This window comes from Protomyctophum parallelum (genome assembly GCF_964188405.1).
Source record: "Protomyctophum parallelum genome assembly, chromosome: 9".
Lineage (NCBI taxonomy): Eukaryota > Metazoa > Chordata > Actinopteri > Myctophiformes > Myctophidae > Protomyctophum > Protomyctophum parallelum.
This window is the reverse complement of record NC_139706.1, coordinates 17,176,220-17,194,596: the sequence shown is the minus strand read 5'-3', so window position 1 is coordinate 17,194,596 and position 18,377 is coordinate 17,176,220. Positions and strand designations below refer to the sequence as shown.

The 18,377-nt window shown below is 43.0% G+C and overlaps 1 protein-coding gene across 4 annotated transcripts in view; it reads left to right on the top strand.

Annotated features, from left to right (window-relative positions):
• Positions 1–18,377, top strand: part of LOC310864963 (kinase suppressor of Ras 1-like) — a 60,801-nt gene that overhangs the window by 27,290 nt on the left and 15,134 nt on the right. For 3 of the 4 annotated variants that reach the window (XM_083773850.1, XM_083773849.1, XM_083773852.1), the window contains 4 exons: positions 12,471–12,618; positions 13,336–13,801; positions 16,095–16,258; positions 17,669–17,738. In XM_083773850.1, coding sequence (XP_083629976.1) covers positions 12,471–12,618; positions 13,336–13,801; positions 16,095–16,258; positions 17,669–17,738 — 848 coding nt within the window. Of the gene's footprint in view, positions 1–3,169; positions 3,293–12,470; positions 12,619–13,335; positions 13,802–16,094; positions 16,259–17,668; positions 17,739–18,377 lie in introns of those variants that run through there. The other variant, XM_083773851.1, reaches the window with a different exon arrangement.

The following is an 18,377-nucleotide window of genomic DNA, read 5'->3' as shown; positions in this document are numbered from 1 at the left end:
TAATTGGAATATATGCCTCTGTCATGTTGCCGTATTTGATAACCAGATTAGAAAAGAAATATAAGCCATGCAAGGCTGTGGTTTTCCGTGTTTTTCAAACGACTATAGGGTCTGCTCTGCGTGGTGCTTCCTACTCCTCATCCATGGTAAACCACGGGTCTATAGGGTCAGCTCTGCGTGGTGCTTCCTACTCCTCATCCATGGTAAACCACGGGTCTGCAGAATTATGGTCACCCTCCTAGGGCCTAGATAGAGTGTGAGTGAGTGTGTTGTGGCTGTGCATTGAACATACCTATCCAAGGCACATAGATTCACTTGCTTTAATATTTACCCAATGTTAATTCAACATTGCTACGTACACTGGTGTATAATTCTAAGAGTATGCATGTGCATGGCCCACCGCCTGTGCATGTCCCAGTACGTCCCAGTCACTGTTTACACAGGGAGAGATGAGGAATGCCCCTGGGGCAGAACTGGGAACAGGCGTGTCTCCACCGCGTTTGCATGACTTAGACAGTTTAGGAAAATGTATGAAGGAGCAGAGATAAGCAAAGGTGATGCTAATGTGTTGGCAGGATATATGTCAGCTGTAAAGTAGAGCTGTCCACTAGTATAATCACCTCTAATGAGACGCATCGTTCATCTGTTGTGGGGTTAACGTGTGACAGCTCTCTTAAAGTTTCAAGTGCACATCCCCTCTTTGCTTCATCGGTCTCTATACTGTAAATAAAGCAATAATAAAAGGGCAGTGTCTTTCTTATTAGGTAGAAATATAAATGTGAATTGTGTTGTGTTTAAGTCACTTGGTCTATGACTTTGTGCGTTGTTGACCTTTTACTACTTTCTATCAACTTGTAAACAACTATCTTCAGGGTGAGAGATTCAGTGAAAATGGCATGTCTACTCTACACAACGCGTTGCAACTCGAAGATACAGTATTTAGTGTAGATTGACAACAAGAGGAGGCCTAGCATACATACAGCCCTGGAGGACTTTGGTCAAATAATTACAGTGGTTAATGGAAGGATATAATAGAGCGTCGCAGTCCCGCCCCCTACCAGGGCCCAGGAAATGATTCCCCGTTCATTTTCCTCATAGACATTTCAAAAAGTATTTATTTAAAGACCTTTTAAGCCTCGTACAAAGCCAACTTGTGAGAGATTGTGAGAAAGTTGTGAGAAATCATGACAGTAAACACAATGTTTTGGGCCAAACAAAGAATTAGAAAGAAGAAAAAAACGGCAGGTTACAACACTTTTTGTTGTTTTTATTCTTTGGAATAAATGTTTTGGTCCAAAATATTGTGTGTGTTGTCATGATTTGTCACAACTCGAGTTGGCTTTGTACGACACTTGAAAGGTCTTTAAATAAATACTTTTTGAAATGTCTATGGGAAAAATGCATTGGGAATTATTTCCTGGGCCTGGCCAAGGACTGTCTAAAGAGGACGAGACGCGAAGACCGTATGGGCGACGCCATGTTGCTCCATGGTGCTCCATGGAAGGAAAGAAACATGCGCAGTTGAGACCAGGAAGTTGTACATGCACAAATTTGGGCATGTACAACTTCCTGGACTCAACTGCGCATGTTTCTTCGTCCTCTTTAGACAGTCCTTGGGCCTGGCGTTGTCATGAAAGGGGGCGGGACTGCGACGCTCTATAGTCATACTAACTAACCTTTGTGAACTGATGAAAATAAAATTGCCATACGACTACGTCCTCAGATATCCATATGAATTGGATCGCAAGAGTTATTTTGGTTACTTGGAGCCATTGTTTTGGATGAGCTACAGTATGTCCTAGGGTAGATGAAATCGCACAATTGATATCTCTGCTGAACAATTTGATGATGTGTGTCGGTGTCTAGGTTCAGTAAATGAGCAAAAATATTTAGTCTATGCTGGGTTCATTGTTTACTTGGTATCCTAGTTTCTTTGAGGCACTATAGGTTAACTAGGTTATTGTTCTCTCTGCTTATGTGACTATTTACCTTGTTTGTTGACTGCCACTGGAGTTCATTTACTCTGCTGCTTATACTCCCTGTCTTGCAATTTGGATAAGAGCATCTGCTACTGTAAATGCCTTAATTGAACATTTTTGGTACAGTATGTATTAGCCAGGATATGGTGGAATTAAATTAACAGTTTTATTGTGCATAGAATACCTTTTTAGAATGAGGGAAATGGAAGCATACAGTATTATGCCATGGACCTCAGTGACTCAGTATTATTGTATGAATGAATCAGCATTGCTGCAATATTGGGTCACCCTAAAGTAACAAGCCAGCCTTAAGGAAGGTCAGGAAGGGGCTTGGCATGAAGAAAAGAATACCAAGAGCTCACAGCAAAGCCCCCATTTCCTGTGTCCTTGTGGAAGATATACTGCCTTCCCTCTTTCTTACGTTCTCGTTATCTCTGTCTCTCTCCCTGTCTCTCTCCTTGTCTCTCTCTCTCTCTCTCTCTCTCTCTCTCTTTCTCTCTCTCTCTCTCTCCCCCTCTTAACCCGTTCTTGCTATCGTGCTGCTCGTATGTCCTGCCTTAAACGTCCAGTAAAATACTACTGTGGAAAAAAAGAGCATACGTGCAGAGGAAGTGGAGGATTTCTTGTCGAGTGGGGTGGAGTACAACGTTGATTACACTGACACGCAGCGTGTCTGTCCACCACTAGTGTCTTCAGCAAACACCACAGCAGCTACTGTGCTTATCGGGATCATCATTACTCAAATGCTGTCTTTCAGTTTTATTTCCACTGTTCAATATTAAAAGGCAATTTCACAATATCAAAGTTAGTTACACGTTGGATATATGATGATTGTGATAGGTTATTGGACCAGGCTTTAAGAGGACTTTCCATGCCAATATCTGCTCGGCACCGAAAGGTTGGTGTTGAGGTGTGTGTGTGTGTGTGTGTGTGTGTGTGTGTGTGTGTATGTGTGTGTGGTGGGGGGGGGGGGGGGTCAATCGGCGCCCTACGGTCGGACGCCACCAGTTGCTGATGCACCATGTTGGCATGCCAGGAAGACAGAATAGCTGGCTGGCTTGCTGGCTGTTTGACAAGGCTTGCTTGGAAAGAGGGAGGGGGAGAAATGCAAGTGAGAGGGAGGAGGAAAATAGGGAGTGTGTGTGTATGTGTGAGCACAGCTAGGAAGAGTTCTCAGCTCTCTCCCAGTGTGTGTGTGACTGTGTGATACTAGCAGTGTATAGCACTTGCAGAGTCTGGCAAGTTCCATTAACTTCTCTGGGATATGAGAGCAGGATCATTAGGTACATAGGGTGCCTTCTGTCAACCACATGGTACGTACCAGAACCAGCCGTTAACCATCTGCTTATGTGTCAGTAAAGTAAACTACGTTTATATGCTGAAAGAGACAGATGTCAGGAAATACCTTTTTTCCTCCAATGTCGAACTGGTTATTGTTTTTTTAACCTATCAGGTATTGACTTTTCCCCCCCTGTTTGACAGAGGTGTTGTCTGTAGTTGAGTCCTTTATGAAACTCAGTGACTCTACTGGCTGTAGGGACGAATGACTTGTCTTCAACAGACATAAAGGTGGACACCACACACTACTTAGTAGCCCAAGTGCCAATCTTGGATTATGGACATGGAGAAATAGAAACCAACTGCCTTCTTCAGTGGGGTATACCCATGGGGCTACTATAGTCATTTGGCTTCTTCTGCTCTGGACCGGCGCCACCACAAGGACTTTGGTGTGTGTATTATTCCTACTGTACATAGTGGCTGTATAGGGACAAACCCAGTTCATAGGGAAGTGGCATACTTAGTAGTATATAGTAGTATAATAGTGTCGAGGTGGCTGTCATATTATGTGTATATGAGTGCATGCACATGCAGCCCATATACTCTCCACGGTGTGTGTGTGTGTGTGTGTGTGTGTGTGTGTGTGTGTGTGCGGCTGTGCGCGCGCGTGCCCTCCGTTTAGTTCGGGACAATATTTCCATGGCTCTTGTCACCAACGTGCCTGTTGGTGTATACGCAAGCCTTCTAATTAAGTTTGTGTGTTTCATTGTTTACTGAGAGATCTGCGTGTGTGTGCCCTTGCGTGTGCGTGTGCACCTGCACACGGGGCATGAGTAAGGCACAAGCTTACACACATTTACTAGTGTGTGTAACTATGAACCTAGTAATTTCTTTACAAAGTTGGACTTTAACAAAAACTAAAGTTGAAATGTTTTTGATGCTCTCTGTGCTTGTCACCCCTCTTCATGTTTTCTCTTGACTCCTATGCTACTGTCAGGCAGCTCTCTCTGTTGTGTTGTGAGTCAGGTAGGAGCTGTTATCATTCGGTAGTTTACGTCACCTCTAAACAGCAAAGGCATGCTCAGACACTGCCCCGGTATCGCTATGTGGCAACACTCAGCATGTTTGAAGTCCATCTCCCTTTCACTCATTACTTTCTTTCGCGCTCTCGCTCTCTCTCTCTCTCACTCACTCCCACCCACTCTCCCTCTCGCTGGCTCTCTCAATTCAATTCGGTTCAATGCAAATGAGCTTTATTGGCATGAGAAATCCTACATTTTCCAAAGCAAGTGTGTCAGGTAAAAACAATATAGAAACAAAGAAATGTATTCACATGTAGGAGTAGGCGGGGGTAGGTTGGTGTAAACTGTAAAGCTTTTTGAAACACATAGCAGGATTAGCAGCAATTCTTTCAGGATTTTGCAGTCACTTGTTATAAACCTACCACATAGCGTCTGTCTGTCTGTCTGTCTGTCTGTCTGTCTGTCTGTCTGTCTGTCTGTCTGTCTGTCTGTCTGTCTGTCTGTCTGTCTGTCTGTCTGTCTGTCTGTCTGTCTGTCTGTCTGTCTGTCTGTCTGTCTGTCTGTCTGTCTGTCTGTCTGTCTGTCTGTCTGTCTGTCTGTCTGTCTGTCTGTCTGTCTGTCTGTCTGTCTCGCACGCACGCACACTTTTCTTTCTCTCCCTCACTCTGTATACACTACAGTACATACAGTCATACACATATGACTGCACACCCACTCCAGCTCGTGCTCTGTATCCTCAGCTGTGTGTGTGTGTGTGTGTGTGTGTGTGTGTGGTGTGTGCGCGCATGTGTCCTAACATATACCGTACAACAGATGTGTGAACAGCTGGTTGTAATCAGTTCCCACTTACTTGATTCACATTATCTTGTAATTTGGCACTAACTTGTGTTAGTTGACTGAAATATCCACGATTGTCACTTTTATTGACCATGTACTATATGTTAGACACACAGAAGGAATATCATGTGTTGTTGTTGGTTGCTCACATAGATCGTATGCAATACAATATATAGCGATAAAAAACTAAGACGGTAAATGTACACATTAACAGTTTTAATGCCGTGTTTCAGGTTTCACCGCCGTGTTTTAAGAGCCACGTGCTGACTGCTGAGTTGCTTGTCTTGAAAATCCACTTTTGGTGTTTTAACTAAGCATTATGTTGTACTTTAGCTATTGAAACATAGCAGATGTACAAGCTCATAGTGTGCCACTCGGTGGCGCACTATGAGCTTGTAGATCTGCTATTCTTTGAAAAATGCGGCACAAATCTTTGAATATATATTCTTTCAGAAGACTTTTCGACGTCAGGCCTAAATGGGTTAAAACGGTGTAGTCGCTTGTCATATTCAAACATATTCCAAAGTGCCAACCACGGCAACAAAGCGGAGCAGGAAGCAACCGGCTAGCCAGGGGGGAGGCAGTAATTCTAGAGACTATAGGATTGTTTTTTGTGAGGGTACCTAGTACCTACTACCTACCCCTAGGGGACACGGGGAGAACATGCAAACGCCCTTTTGCCAACCCCACCTATAAGGTATGGGCACTGTTGACGCGGAGGACGGCAACACGACCCCAGCCCCCACAGAGTCCCCAGCGGGAATTTAACCCAGGACCTTCTAGCTTATCTGACTGCGCCACCGTGCTCCCTCACTTCTTCTTATGAGATAATTCCTCAATAAAAGTTTAGCAAACTAAAGACATTAATATGTCTTTAGTATGGCACAATGAAGTGTGCTTTTTAGAACAATTATTTATGAATAATGAATATTGTTGTAAAAAACGGTTCTGAGGAAGGACCCACATGTCAAAAAGGATGGTATGATCCTAAAGTCTTTGTCTGTGTTTGCCCATAGAATGTTGAGAAAAAGACTGCCGAAGCAGACAACCCGCACGCAACACTCCATGGTAGAGAAGAAATCACACCTGTGTGAACTGAGTGGTGCAACTCCCCTCTCCCTCTCCCCCTGCCTCTCTCTCTCTCTCTCTCTCTGTAATTAGCACTAGGCAACAGTGCAACACTATCTCTCTCTCTCTGTTTCTGGCACAACAGCGCCACTTTTGCCACTACTGGTAGGCCTACTCATAGCCACACACATAGGTTAACACAGGAACACGGACATTGCTGTTCCTTGGAGTGGTTGCACCACTCAAAAACGTATAGGTGCAAGGCTCGATGATACATGTAATGAGAGAAATAAGAAAATGCCAGGACTCAATACATGTCCTTTTCACATGATTTATTTACCTCTGACGAGCAAACAGTGAACGCGTCTTGGCTTAGTGGGCCTTCCTCAGCGTTGTGACAAGACAACAGGAAGTGAGGTATTTATATGTGAGATACAATCAAGTGCAATTGAATACAGGTGTCAACTGTTATCGCCTTGAAAGATATCAACACTAATATGGTACCAAGACAGGATAACTTTCATGTGCGAATAAAGGAGAATAAAATAGTCAAATGTTGATGCATCACAAGGAGCTATCACAAAGTACCCCTCAAGTGCCTGGAAAGTTTATAGACCTAACAGACATTAATTAACTCAATTTGAACCTCTACATGTTTGACCCATCATTATAGAAGTAGTTCGCTGTCTGCTCGTCAGAGGTGATGTGAAAAGCATGCACGCACACACGCACGCACGCCAGTATTGAGTGCTGGCATTTTCTTCTTTCTCTCATGTCCATAGAATGTAGCCTACAGATAAAGTTGGCTACTGGCCAACTCCCATGCACCCACAAGTCTTTTTGATCTTTTTATCCACTTGCTCACTCATGCCCACTCCGCATTGTCCCTCTCTGTGACCCAGGAGGACATCAAACCATTTGAACAGTTTAGCAGCACGAGTGACTTATAGAGGTCGCATGTTGACCTTTGAATGAATGCACTATTTCTGCCTTTCCTTTCCAAACAGCCTTATGTTTATCTACCAGTACACATACAGTATACTAAGCAGCACGCACGCACGCACACACACACGCAAGCACACACGCACACAGTGTGTTGCTAGGCAGATTTCCCCTCTTATCAGCCATAGCTGAATATTCAGCATTGCTGCTTGTGTACACACGCACACCACTATTCACATGGTGTGTGTCAGTCTAGCAGCTAAGCGGGTCGGGTATTACTAGCCCACAATTTCTGCTACTTCGATATTTTTAGTTGCTAAACGAAAGTGCTCTGAATAACCACAGCGAGCTAAAAATAGAACAGGTGTGACTCCACCTTCAAGGGCCCCATGCTGAGCAGCTAAAGATTCTCAGGGGAACGACCAAGCCCCCGGAGCGGCAACGTTGAAGCTATACCATGGCTACTGGTCAAAGCTGGTACTGCAGGTGGGCATATGTGCATATATCACAAGTAAATCCTGCGCAGCTGTGGGTTTAACATTGAGCACTCGTGGCCCAGGCCGTAGCGTAACGGTCTGGGCACCGGACTGGTAATCCAGTCGCAGTGTGCCGCGGGTTCGACTCCCGGACCCGACACGGCCTTTACTGCATGTCATCCCCCCATCTCTCTCCCGTTTCCTGTCAGCCTACTGTCTGTCCCTTCAAAAATCAATAAAAGGCGTAAGCCGCAAAAAAAATATCTAAAAAAAACCAAAAAAAACATTGAGCACTCGTTAGCACTTCCGCATTTAGATTTTGACTTGAGTTCTTCCAGGTGCTTCAAAACGCCACTGAGCAACTTCCGTTGAAATGAATGAATTAATATATATCCTAATATATATATTAGGATGTTAATGGTATGGTCACATATCCCCCTATACGAAAGATTGCTCAATACCGACAGCCGGTCAGCAAGTGGATTCAGGAATGTATGTATTGTATATAGACAATATTTTAGGCCAATAAAAAATACTATGTACCAAAACAATATACTATATTTCCCACCTGTTGGCTGCCGGACTATAAAGAGGAGTGAGCAATCTCTCTTCCCTTACAATCTGCTGATAGTTGCACATTTACAGTAGCAAAATATGACACCCTATGGTGCCCTATGGTATCCAAAAACATCTAATGTCTGAGGCCATTTGACCCTCAACATATTATTTATAAGATGGAGTTTCTATTGTACATTACCATTACTGTCTGTATCTGCGTGAAGAACAAACATTGTGTCTTCAATATTTATTTTGAAATGGCCTTGATTGAGTTTAAAACACCTTTTAGACTGACAATGAATTAGACTAATCAAATGTATGCAATCAGAACAAGAGTAAAGGTACCATGGGTGTCTTTAATTCATTTCAATTTGTATTTGTCTTTTATTTGAATAGCAGCCAAATCAACAGCTGTGCAAAGTTATTCATCTTTAATGTATTTTTTTGGTCTTAGAATAACCACATTTTTTGCCATACTCCGATTAATCATTTAAATAATAGCCCAATTAATCGACTACAAAAATAATCGTTGGTTGCAGCCCTAGTATAGATCGGCCAGTTGAACAACTTTAAAATGCTTTTCAAAATAGCAGGAAGCGCATGGTTGCCAGGTGATTAAACCCCACCCTGATTAGGCTTGTTTTAGTACAGTCCACTGGGCAGAGGACCGTTGCTGTGGAGACCAAGGGCCAGTAAAATAATGCATTCCGTTGAAAACACAGGGGAGGGGCATGGACTACAATTACTCTTCATGGATTGCCATAGAATTCTGGGAAATGCTCTGTCTAGTCCAAGGTCAGGTACAACAGTTTTTCGGGGACACATTGCTGAGGCCTGGGAATGGGATTGAACCTCGGACCTCTGGCTTCTCAAGCGGGCTCAGTACGTTTTAACAGCGGGAGAACAAGGCAACTCTGGGCGATACAAATCTCCTAGTGGGCGTTCCTGCTGTCATGTCATGTTTTTGGGCGACATTCCTCCGCCCACTTTTCGACTATCGCCTCCTCGCCTGCTATCGGCAGTAGTTGCCAGGTCCCATAGACAAATCCTTCCGGAAAATACTTTAGGCTGTTAACGCACTGTAACAATTCAGCTATGGCTGCTATTCACAGTATTATGCAAACATACAGTGACAAAAAAGGGGAAACTGAATTATTATCATTATTACTGTGGCCTTGGTGTGTTTATGATTATGTCCTGTATAGGTGCAGACGTTTTGGATCCTCTTTCAGTGTTTTTATAGCAAATTAATCCTTCCCATGGTTTGGCTTTTAAGGACTTTAATAAAAATGTAGATTCAAATGAACTAAACAATTATTAGTTTATAAGTGCCATTCTTACATTCAATAAGAGGATGGGAATGTGCAGAGAAAGGGAGAAAACACAACCACCTATACTTTGCTGAGGGATTCGATTATACTTACTATGGATATCCATCCATAGTAAGTATAATCAAATCCCTCAGGTGGACCTGCACAGCGTGCAGATTGATTCTGTGGAATCAGAAAATATATCATGATTCTTTTTTTCTTTATTTCTTTCTTTAGTCCATTATTTTTTGATTCCCTTTTTAACCCAACTTAGTCATTATGCTAATGAATTCCTCCCCACACACATTTCTGTGTTGTCACTGTTGTTTAATCCAGGGGTTCTCAACCCGTGGGTCGCGACCCCTCTGGTTTAATCCTACTGACTCACTTGCCAGTAAGGAGCCCCCACTGGGAGGACGTAGGGCCTTCGTCTTACCCCTCCCACACACTCCCGAACACTCCCTGCATGATGACAGGTGCCCCCCCCCCCCCCCCCCCCCCGCCCGTAGGAGTACGTGCAATGACCAGTAACACCCTCCCCGCCCAGCTTTCCTCCCCCAAACATGGGCCAATTGACCTATAGCTAAGCCCCTCCCCAAATTGCTATGGTCCAACCACAGCTAAGCATAACGCATAAATATGTGATAAAACATTGTTTTAAAAAAAGGAAATGTCACATGCATATTTTTCCAGTGCATATATAGGCCCACGGCAGGCCTCGTTGACGGATTTGGAAGAGATTTGGAAGGTCTGGTTCCAAAAATGAACCAGTATTTAATGTGTAAAGTGGGAGTGTTTTAAGTGGGAGGCTTAGCTAGCGGTGAATTGTGTTCGCGACATGCCCGACAAACCCCGGATGCACAGTGGTGGATTCAAAGCCATGCAACCTCCGTGGTGGTGGGCAGGGGGGGACCACTGCGCCACTCGAGCACCATCTTGTGTTTTAGACCGAAGCACATGTGCAGCCTTGTGTTGAACGGAAGCTGCTGTTCTATAATAACTTCCATTTCTATGAATGCAAATCACCAGGCTTGTCACTTTGCATCACAGCTCGACTCGTTTGCTCGTTAGGTTCCTGTATCCTCCAAGTCGAACTGAAACCATATACAGTGATCCACTTTTCTCCTGAGAATGACTCCTTGCAATCTGTTTAGACTCGTCCTAGCTGTAACCTCAACCTACCCTCCTGGTCATGTTGATGTGCGTAATGTGCGTCATCTGATGAACTAAAACATCAGCTGACTCGTCTGTTTACGCGCTAGCTCTGTGCGAGTTGCTTTGGATTGGATGCGCACAGTGGTCAAAGTGTTCTGTCGTTGGTAATGGAATCAGCGGGGATAAACATACTGTAGCATGTTGACATTCACAGGGCCGGGGCTGGACGGCGCAAATGATAAATAAGCTAATGTCACACTCTTAAAGGACAACTTTAGTTTTATTCAACCAAGGTTCATGTTTTAGGTTGTCATTAGTGAAAGTAAAAGATGAGTGTTAATTATTTTTAATTTGCTGCTTTCTTTTGTTTTAGGGATTTTAGCTGTTTTTGACAGGGGGGCAGGGGCATTCGAACATGGGGCTAAATATGTATTTAAGAAATGATGTATATAAGAAATTATATCTGTCCAGAAAAGATCACGGGATCTACTGAATGTGTCTCACTGGCCTATGACACACAGTGTGGCTTCCCCCCAGTAGGCTACCTTCATATTCAGTAGATCCTGTGATCTTTTTTTGTGATCCTGTGAGCTGTAATTGCATGGGGTCTAGTAGGACTATAGTAAATAATAATAAAAATAATCGCCATATTATTTAGTAAAAAAATAAGTATTTAATTTTAGCCCCATGTTCGAATGCCCCCCCCCTTGTCAAAAATAGCTAAAATCACTAAAACAATGAAAGCAGCAAATGGAAATAAATTAACACTCATCTTTTACTTTCTCTAATAACAACCTAAAACATGAACCTTGGTTGAAAAAAACTAAAGTTGTCCTTTTAAAAGATGCTCTGACTCCCTAGTAGTCCTACTGGGAGTGGGCTGACAGCAGGTCAGTGACATAGGAGATTGTTCATGGTAGTAGTCACTTAACAAGCTAAACATATCTCTGTCAGCCCTGTTTGTTCCTCCCGTCTTCTCTTTTCTTCTATGCTCCTCATACGCCTCTCTTTGGTATGTTTAATCTGTTCTATGTGCGTTTTAATCTGTTTCTCTTGTAGTGTCTGGTCCCTACACTCTCATAACGTTTACAAATATTTCTTCTTCTTCTTTCTCAAAATTGTTCAACCCACTATCAATCTTTCTCTCTCTGTTCTATTGCCCCTCCTATGTTCCAGCTTTCAGGGTTTGTGTAACTGTAAACACAAACATTGAAGACAGAAGTGTGTAAACACAAACATTGAAGACAAAAGTGAGGACGCAAATTGTGATTAGCCAGAATGAGAATGAGTATGATGATAAGAGCACCCCTCACTTCACACTGGTGTTAGCCCCTTCTATATTCAGCTTTTGGTGTGTGTGCACAAACTTTGTCCTACTCCTACAACACAAACATTACATTTTCATTGACAATGAATGCAGAATTTTACGACACTAGAGCGGTGCCTGTGGGGCCTCTACATCGGTGCCCGTTGGGCACTGCATGGCCTACTTGGCACGATGCAAGTTGGAAATTAAAGCCCCACCCAGATATTACGTGGATTACACACGGACAGAGACTTGGTGCCTATACAGATGGAGATAGTGTCTGAGCAAATTTTTCTATTTTACGCCATGATAATGTACGATGTATGTATGATAAGCGTTCCCCTCACTTCACACTGGTGTGATTTCTTTCAATCCTTTGAGCTATATTAGCATGCCATATGGCACACATGTGTTGCTAAAGCATAACAGTGAATTGTTGTAGTACGTACATTAAACATTTAATATCTCTCTCTCTCTCTCTCTCGCTCTCTCTCTCTCTCCCTCCCTCTCTCTCTTCCCCCTGCGTTCCACCTGTGCAGGCTGTACCAGAGAAGCTGTCTCTAGATGCGTTACTGCAGATGTCCAGTTCCCAGGTGCGGGACGCCATGAGAAGACTGGGCTCTAGCTCCGAGGAGTGTTCTCGCCTCACCGCTGCCCTCTCCTGTCTGAAGAGCGCCACTGAGACAGGTGAACGTGTGACCTTTGCAAGGGCCATAAATGTTGCTTTCCCAGCTGGTCATGTGATTACAGTACTGTAAACATGACTGGTCACCCTCAGGCCTGTGAGCAGACCCAGTTGAAACATTGTCTGAATTTAAACACAACGTTTTTTTAGGGAATTAGTTACAGTATGCTTTAGTAACATTTTATTGTCTACCAGAATTCTGTTTTGCCCAAGGGTCATTTAAACATTTGTGACCAGATTTGACTGAGGGGCTGCCATCGTGCAACCTCCAGCTTTTCATTTATTCATTCATTTCTACTTATTTATATTTTATCCAAAATGAGTTAATAGCACAGGCAGACTCTTCACATACTAGAGCATGTCTGAAATTAATGTCAGCGCTGAAATCTCAAATCTCCAATGTAAATATCAAATAAATGCTTAAACATGTAGCTAGGTGTAATGTTAGAGTCCACAGAAGTTAACTTTTCAAGCCTGTTTCTCTGCAAGACATTACTCTATAAGCCACATCTCCAAAACTGGTGGGTCAAACTGAACAACCAATATGTCAATTTGAAGCTATAAACCCTGCTTTCATATGACATGAAAAAAACGAAAATTCCAAAAAATCCAATCCAATGGCAGTCCCTCAGTCAAATTCGGCCACATTTGTGTGTTGCAATGACTCTGTGTGTTGCCTTATTCATAATGTGTATGCATTTTTTGACCTTCTGCCCTAGGCGGTGACCCTAGGGAGGATGCAGGACCCTGGAGCTCAGACGGCTCGGTGCGTCGGGACAGTGCCAACTCCACCCACCTCCTCAGACCACAACCCTGCTCCGTCACGAGCCCACCCGCCCCCCAGGGCCCCAACTCCTCCTTCACCCTGCCGCATGCTACCAAGTCCAAACCGGCGGGGAAGAGCAACGCTCACGGCCGCTCCATCTCCATATCGGTGGTGCCCTGCTCCGACCACCACCAGCAGGGCCCTTACATATATGCTGAGGACATGGTAGACGCCTTCTCCTCCTCCTCCTTCACCCCTCCCTTCACCCCGCCCTCCAAGCGCCGCGCTGCCAAGCTCACCCGCACGCCGCCCTCCTCCCGCAAGCTGCTGCAGCTCCTGCCCAACATCACTCTGACGCGCAGCAAGAGCCACGAGTCCCAGCTGGCCAACCGCATCGAGGAGCCCGCAACCCTCAGCAAGTGGGTAACGACCAGTGGCGTGCACAGATAGACACTAGGGGGTGCTAGAGCACCCCCTGCCCTTTTGGCAATTTTGCTCTTAAAAAAAAGTTTTATTTTTTTTTCTTAATTTGTAGTGTGTGGACCATGCGGTGACATTGATCAAATATTGATAAAAAAACGCTTCTACTATATTATTTAGGCCCCCACAATCTAAAGCTATGTTTCTATGTCAGTGGTTCTTCGATTAAAGAAAAATAGCAGACCTACAAGCTCGTAGCGCACCACTCTGTGGCGCGCTATGAGCTTGTAGATCTGCTATTTTTCAATAGCTAAAGCAACAAAATGGGTTCCCGCCCCAAAATGCGCTGCACAAGGTGCCCTTTTTTTCACTTGAGCACCTGCCCCTCTAAATGTCTGTGCACGCCACTGGTAACGCTTTGGACATGGTCACACATTATTACGATATCGTTCCTATAGGACACTTCCTCAACGGGTCAAACTGCAACTCTGGAGGTGGGGACTGTATCAACAGTCAGTTGGGAACTTAGGGCCCTATTTTGCTTTTTTTGTCATTTTTTGAACGGTGCAGCCGCTCCTGTGCACATCTTTGTGTCAGTCTGTCTGTCCGCTTGAGCACGGGGAATGTGCTCATTATGACCGGACATGTTGTTGACGTCATCAGATGTCGTCATTGTGATAAAAGGCATCCGCTCACTTCACACGAGTGTGTTTTTTTACTGTTTAGAAAAACATTTTAAAATAGTTCTTAATAGCTCGAGCAAGGGTCGATGGCTAAAATGTTTAGGCATGAGGGCTTAGATGTTTTGGGTTAACCCTAACCTTTTATTGGATGAGAATGACAGGAAGCAGGAGAGAGATAGGGAGTGACACGCAGTAAAGGTCGTCGGGCGTGGGAATGAAACCCGCAAATCGCTGTCAGGCTACATTAGAGTGGTATCTATGCACATTATGACATTATCCACTCTGCCATTGGCGTCCCGTAATAGGCCCAAGGGCTAATTATTATTAATATTTTTTTTTTTTACTTGAGTATTTTATATATATATATATATATATATATATATATATATATATATATATATATATATATATATGTTTATTGGTAATAGGTTTCAACAATTTAGTACAGTTTGAACATACCATTTTATTTTATTTTTCTCCCTCACCCCATCCCTCCCCCCACAGTTATCGTCATCATTAGAACAATATAAAAAATAACATTAATAATTGAGTACAGACATACAAAAACAACAACCATGCCTATTTGACATATGATATGAACAGTAGGATACAAAAATAATAATTTAAGCACAGATAACAAAAACAATATAAATAACAAAAAATTAAACAAAATAAATACAATTATGAGTTGGGTTATTCGAGTTCAAAAGATAGTCACAAGTTATGTTGGAAAAGATTGCGTTGAATCGGAACGTTGTCATACATCACCCTCTATACACAGTTCTATCGTTATGAGGAAGCAAAAAAACACACATAGTATTGATTAAATTAGTCTGTCGGAAGTTGTCTCAGATTCTCAAAGTAGGTAATAAATGGTTGCCAGCTAGAAAAGAACCTTACTGTTGAACCTCTAATTGTAAACTTTATTTTTTCCAATTTTAAAAATCTAATATCCTTAAGCCACATAGCTATAGAAGGGGGAGTTGGGGATTTCCACCCCAACAATATTCTACGTCTTGCTATCAGTGTGGCAAATGCTACCATATTAGACTGTTTCTGGGTTAGAAGTTCAAAATCTGATGGTACCCCAAAAATAGCGATCTGGGGTGACGGCTCCAAACGAACCTCAAATATATCAGACAAAATCTCAAATATTTTAGTCCAATAATGTAATAATGTATGTGTGTGTGATTAGCTGGTGAGAGAGCACATCTATCACATTTATCATCAATTCCAAGATATATTGTAGCAAGTTTAGATTTGCAGTAATGAAGTCTATGAAAGACTTTGAATTGAATAAGGCCTAGTCTAGCACATGATGTTGATGTGTTGACTCGATCAATAGCCCCATCCCACCATTCATCAAGAAATGTTTCACGGGCTAATTCTGACCACTGCGATTTTTCTCCACAACGTCCTAACGCTGTCGTATGATGGTGTGTCGCGTGCCGAAAATAGCAGATCTGCAAGCTGACAGTGAGGCGCAAACCGCAGCATGTTCTAAGCTTGTAAATCAGCCGTTACACCACTGTAAGACAAAGAATAAACCTGTTTCGTCTTTGGTCTAAAACTAACAGCTACCGCTGCATCTGGTTTATTTTCCGCACAGGGCCGCTAAGAAGAACAAGCTGCTGCTGAACGTCCAGATCAATGGCAGTGGGAACAGCTGTGAGGATCCAGCCATGCGCTCACCCCAGCTCTCTGCACGGACCCCCGGCCCGGCCCCCGCCACGGCGCCTTACACCCTCCCTGGCACTCCCACCCTCCTAGAGAGTGAGTCCTAATGGGGACATGCAGTAGAAGGACAGATTGGTCCGTCTTTGTATCGGACTGTTAACCCATTTTTGGACTGAGGCCGATTCTACAAAATGTCTTCTAAATCCTGATAGTTTTCTTGAAAAATCGATGTTTCTATGTCAGTGGTTCTCAAACTATTTCATGTCAAGGACCCCTAGAATTATATGTAATTGGCCCGCCGACCCCCCCATCTGGAAATATGTTGTTCCAGGGACCCCCCAGAAGCAGAGATTTGAGTTAAAAACGTTCGCTCTGAAACAATATATATTCAAAGATTTGCGACACATTTTCACGATTTTTCAAAAGAATATATTCAAAGATTTGCTCCGCATTTTCACGATTTTTCAAAAATAGCAGAACTACTACTAGCAGAAGTTCATATATAGCGCAGCACTCGGTGCGTTGATGAGCTTGTAGATCTGCTATTTTTCGTATAACTTAAAACACCAAAAGGGGTTCCTGCCCAAAATGGATTCATTTTGACAACAAAGTTTGATTTAGTTTAGAGCCCAAACCTGCACCAATGGGTCACCATGCAACTCCTTGCAGCCAAACGGTAGATGCATGCAACGAGTAGATGCATGTAGACGCATGTCGTTGCATGCAAACCTCAGCTCCTTTTAATTGAATTACTTGCGCCGCACCACGCGCCGACGTGCAAAAGGACATATCGCACCGCTGCGACGAACGCTAAAACCGTTTTGTTGCGTCTTGACCCATTGGTGTGGTTTGTCCTCTAGAATAAAATTCCATTTAGTTTTATTCATATTTTAGTCATCAGATTTTGTTTTTGAGCTAGCTTTAGTTGACAAAAATAACGTAAGGTTTTAGTTGACTAAATCAACTGTAGTTGATTAAAAATAAAATGTATGTATTTTGGAGTGATTTACACCAAAAATAGCCGAACTGGATCTCTTCTCCACTAGTCCTTCCCTAAAAAAATTGTCACATTTTTTTTTGTTGATGAAATTGTCAATATATTTAATCATAGCTTAGTTTTTTATTTCTTTTTTTTTCGTTAGGAAAAAAGTTATAGTCATAATTTTTGTCTGCGATCGATGTTCTCTCTTAGTACTCCTCTCTCTCTATTTACTGTTTTTCCACACACATAGCATCCTTTTTAGAATGACAACAGAAATCCAAAGTAAAACAATTGTACATTAAGGGATAATCTGGGAGAATTGTAAGCCTAGTATTATTATTTTTGTTTTTAACTACAAAATGAACTATCCCTTTAACACAGGACTACAGAGTACAGACAAATTACATACTAGACTCACATGAGTGCAATAGGACATTGCACAACACACATTTGGTGAACCAAACCAGACGGCAGACAGTTTCTCAACCTAAAACGAATGAATATCTTTTTCTCATGTTCTATAGATAATCTGGCCATGCACAGGAATTCTCCCCAAACTATGAGGAGAGACATTGGCCTGGCGGTTACACACAGGTGGGTTACCCTGCACAGTCACATGTGTCTACTAGCTTTCTGTCAGAATATGGAGCATGGTGGTTTCTGTCCAAACCCTGTGCTAGCCAGGTTAGCACAGCAATGTGAGGCGAGGAACTGTCGGTCACAACCACTTTATAACGTCCCCACAGTGGCTAATTCTATGCATACTGTGGTTGTTCACATAGCATTCACATTCCACCAGTAGACCATGCTGATTTGTCTCACTTACTGACACAGTGAGGGTTTAAACCAGAGCAAATAACAGGAGGCTAAGAAAACCCACTTTGGCACACACCCATTGCAGAATTCCTGCATCGGTCTGGTGAGAATGGCGCCGTGTGAGAATCCAGGAATCTGAGCTATGCAGCACACTGCCCTACCCTGTGTTTATCTTACTGGACAGTGTGTGTTTATTCATTTTTAATCTGGGCTGAAAGCCTGGATAAGGGAGATGGATGTCCCCTCAGAAGTATTTGGGTGGTGATTTGGTGGAAATCTGACGTTGAGCAAATGCTCCCTTGACTCTTGTCATCCTGGTTTAATACGTAGAGTCCATTTAATACCAATTGACATAACAACTTGCCCTCTGTTTTCTCAATTGCTAGGCAATTTTACTTTTTAGAAACGTATTGAATT